The 3585-nt window shown below is 31.1% G+C and overlaps 1 protein-coding gene across 2 annotated transcripts; it reads right to left on the reverse strand.

Moving 5' to 3' along the window:
• Positions 1-275: 275 nt before the first annotated feature.
• On the reverse strand, positions 276-2252 carry LOC145087829 (uncharacterized). 2 transcript variants are annotated; one of them, XM_079025907.1, is made up of 4 exons: positions 2068-2252; positions 1144-1451; positions 904-1047; positions 276-810 (listed from the first exon to the last, which is right to left on the reverse strand). In XM_079025907.1, exons 2-4 carry the CDS (start codon positions 1383-1385, stop codon positions 447-449), a joined length of 750 nt encoding a protein of 249 aa, XP_078882033.1. In that variant the 5' UTR covers positions 1386-1451; positions 2068-2252; the 3' UTR covers positions 276-446. The 2 variants fall into 2 exon arrangements, with proteins under 2 accessions (XP_078882033.1, XP_078882034.1); XM_079025908.1 differs by lacking the exon at positions 2068-2252 and adding an exon at positions 1856-1998.
• Between the last annotated feature and the right edge of the window lie 1333 nt (positions 2253-3585).

Here is a 3585-nt window from a genome sequence, read left to right on the forward strand (position 1 = left end):
GGCTTTCGAGATGCCAAGTCTCTCCCAAGTAATCTCTCCCTCAACTAATTCTGTTCCAAAGATACCTAACAAGCACTAACCCCTACTTATACTCTATTAAACCGACATAACATGTAAAATGACCTAAAATCCCTAATCCAAACATTGACCCATTTGACTTTCTTTACTTAACATTGACTAGTTTATTATCCATTTTATTGCAAATCTAATCCATATATGAGGTATAACACAAACTCAACATGCTTGACCTTCTAATTAACTAAATTTTGCTACCATCAGTCAAATAGATCAAATTCATTAAAAAAAATCAAAGAGCAGTTGCAGAACAACATAGACAAAGCAAAAGAAAGCCAAACAAACAGATCTAAAAGGGGATAAAATCTCAGATCATGTTACTAAACAAAACCTATTATACTTTAACATAAAACAAAGAAAACAACACGATGTTAATCACTTGAAGACCCATCATCATCATTTTCATGCAGTGTAACCACTTTCTCTATAAACCTTTTCCTCACTCCTTCAAGAACAGCTTCTCTAGAAGCTTCACCATTGAGCCCATCATTAAGAACAGGATCTGATTGGCACAAAATCATAGCAACACCTTCTGGAGTGCATCTCCTACCAAAAGTATGCAACCCAACATAATTTGCCTTCACTGCACCATTATTGTACACCAACACAGTGGGAAGATTACAATCTGGATAATTAGGAATGCAATCAGTTGATATAATCTTGACAAATTTGGTAGCTGAATACATTGTTGCCAGTTCTTCCACACACTGCATTAGAACTCCACACTCTGGGTACCTATTCAATCACAACTTTCCATTAACAACAACCCTATAATCAAAATCAATTGCTAATCAATAACAAACAAGATAGTAGTTAATTAGTGATTACCCATCTTTGTATAGAATAACAACCACCCACACATCAGACGGAGCTTGTGATACCTCACGAACAAAATCGGATCCTGAAATGGGAATGACTGACCCAAACTTTGCAACTTTCACTGTTTGCTTCATCTCTGCTAACCTCTTTCTCCTTCAAGAACAGAAAAGAAAATGAAACCATGAGAATCTCACATGGAAGTTTAATGTCCCCATAAAATGAGATTAGGATTGTGGGAGTTGAAAACACCTGTATTCTTCGAGGAAACGATTGTCATCAAGATCATCTTCTAAATCTTCGAGTTCTTCTTCTGTCTTGTTATCGATCCAAGATTTGGTTTTAGGTTTGGAATCTTCATCTTCTGCAGGAGTGAAAGGATCGGGTTTGAAGGCAGGGGGTTTGGGAGGTAAGTTCCCGAGTTTTCTTTGAATATCATCCCATTGAGTTGATGCTCCTTCAACATCTTTGTAGACAAAGTGATAGTCTGCCATTGTTGCTAACTATTTATTGATCTTTGTCTTGTTAAGATCAGCTTTATCACTTGGCTCCCAAGATCTCTGCAAGCATAACGAATAATGTGTACTAAGACTTCAGAGATTACTAGAATATGTCCAAACAGCTAATGTAAATGGATAAACCATCTCAGGAGATGCATAAATTTCATTTGATTGATTGCTTCAGAATTCATGTCATTGATTCCCATTATACACACGTCTACACCAATAAATTGCAAAAATTTTGCTTGATTGCTACATGTTAACAGTTTACTTCTCGCTTCTGTCCCAATTACCACCAACAAAGGGACTAAGGGAGACTACCTTCATAAATAATACCCAAGATTGGCAATACTAAAACAGAATAGACTGCTATGATAATCAAAGGAACAAATTCAAACATATTAATTACAAAAAGCATATGAATGTTGCATTGAATGCAATCGCAGCAGGGGACAGAATATAACCTTAATGAAATTACAGAGCATAGACCCTGGATAATCAAACAGCCCAAATTCGACGTATTGAATAAACGCAAATGTCATGTTGTTATTTATGTGGCGAAATTGACATTCAATTACAAATACAGGAAGTACGAACAGTAAGTACGGACGGGAGAAGATGAATCGGGTTGATAGAAGGAAATGAAATATAAACCAGATGCGAAGAACCAACTCACCACAGATGCGATTGTGAGAGAACGAAGTCGGAGTTTGTCTAAACCAACCACCAAGAACTCGCATCAATAGTCAAGGTCAGATGCGATTTTGAGAGATGCAGATGCCTGCAACCCAAATCAAAAGTAGAGAGTGCAGATGCGATTTTGAGAGGAATGAGATTCGGATTGGGGATGGGTGTGATTTTAACATGTTTTAATCAAAACTACCTCGTTTTAATTATTTTCTTCTGCCGTTCAAAAAAATAATTATTATATTCTTCTACAAGTATTTCTTAGATGAAACATAGCAAATGATAGGTCATTATTATATTCTTCTACATGTATCACAAAATACATTCTAAATTGATAGGTCATTATTCCAATCAAAGCAGTTGCGGACTTACGGTACCAGAAGTCCAAATATTATGGTTAAGATATAAATCAATCACTAAACTAAAATTCAATTAATCAACATGATATTTTTTTTTGGATATATATATATATATATATATATATATATATATATATATATATATATATATATATATATATATATATATATATATATATATATATATATGTTCAGTTTCATTTGAGACCATTCTAATTTTGTGAGACCGTGAGACCAAATTTAAAAATAATTTTAAAATGCAAAATAAATAGAAAAATCCAAAAATTCTTTTTTTAAATATTATTTTCGGCACTTGAATTAACTAAAAAAAATAAAAAATAAAAATAAAAAAATCCCGTTTTTTTTTTTTGAAAAATACGTGAAATATTCTAAATAGAATATTACACTGACATATTCTAAAAAATAATTTTAAAATGCAAAATAAATGGAAAAATCTAAAAATTCTTTTTTTAAATATTATTTTTGGAACTTGAATTAACTAAAAAAAATCAAAAAAAATAAAATAAAAATTCTATTTTTTTTGAAAAATACGTGAAACATTCTAAATAGAATATTACACTGTACATATTCTAAAAATAATTTTAAAATGCAAAATAAATGGAAAAATCAAAAAATTCTTTTTTTAAATATTATTTTCGGAACTTGAATTAACTAAAAAAAATAAATAAAATAAAAAAATGCGTCTCACGGTCTCGCAAAATTAGGTCGTCTCACATGAACCTAACCATATATATATATATATATATATATATATATATATATATATATATATATATATATATATATATATATATATATAACCACTTGACATTGGCACCTTGGCCAGGTAGAGGGCTGCCTGCGCCCAAAAGCGATATATATATATATATATATATATATATATATATATATATATATATATATATATATATATATATATATATAAACGAAGGACAATCTTGTATTTGATCTTTGGGGTGGGTTGGATAGGACAAAAATTAGGTTAAAAAATTAAACTATACATTAATTTAACTCCACATGAGCATAGAAGCTATGTGCTCGCTACAACTCGACAAAATATTTTTTACACATCCTCAAATATATATCCCATAAAGAGGCTTGTGTTGGATTAGTGTCTAAGTCCATAA

Source organism: Lactuca serriola, chromosome 2 (genome assembly GCF_051521515.1).
Source record: "Lactuca serriola cultivar US96UC23 chromosome 2, Lser_US96UC23_V15, whole genome shotgun sequence".
NCBI lineage: Eukaryota > Viridiplantae > Streptophyta > Magnoliopsida > Asterales > Asteraceae > Lactuca > Lactuca serriola.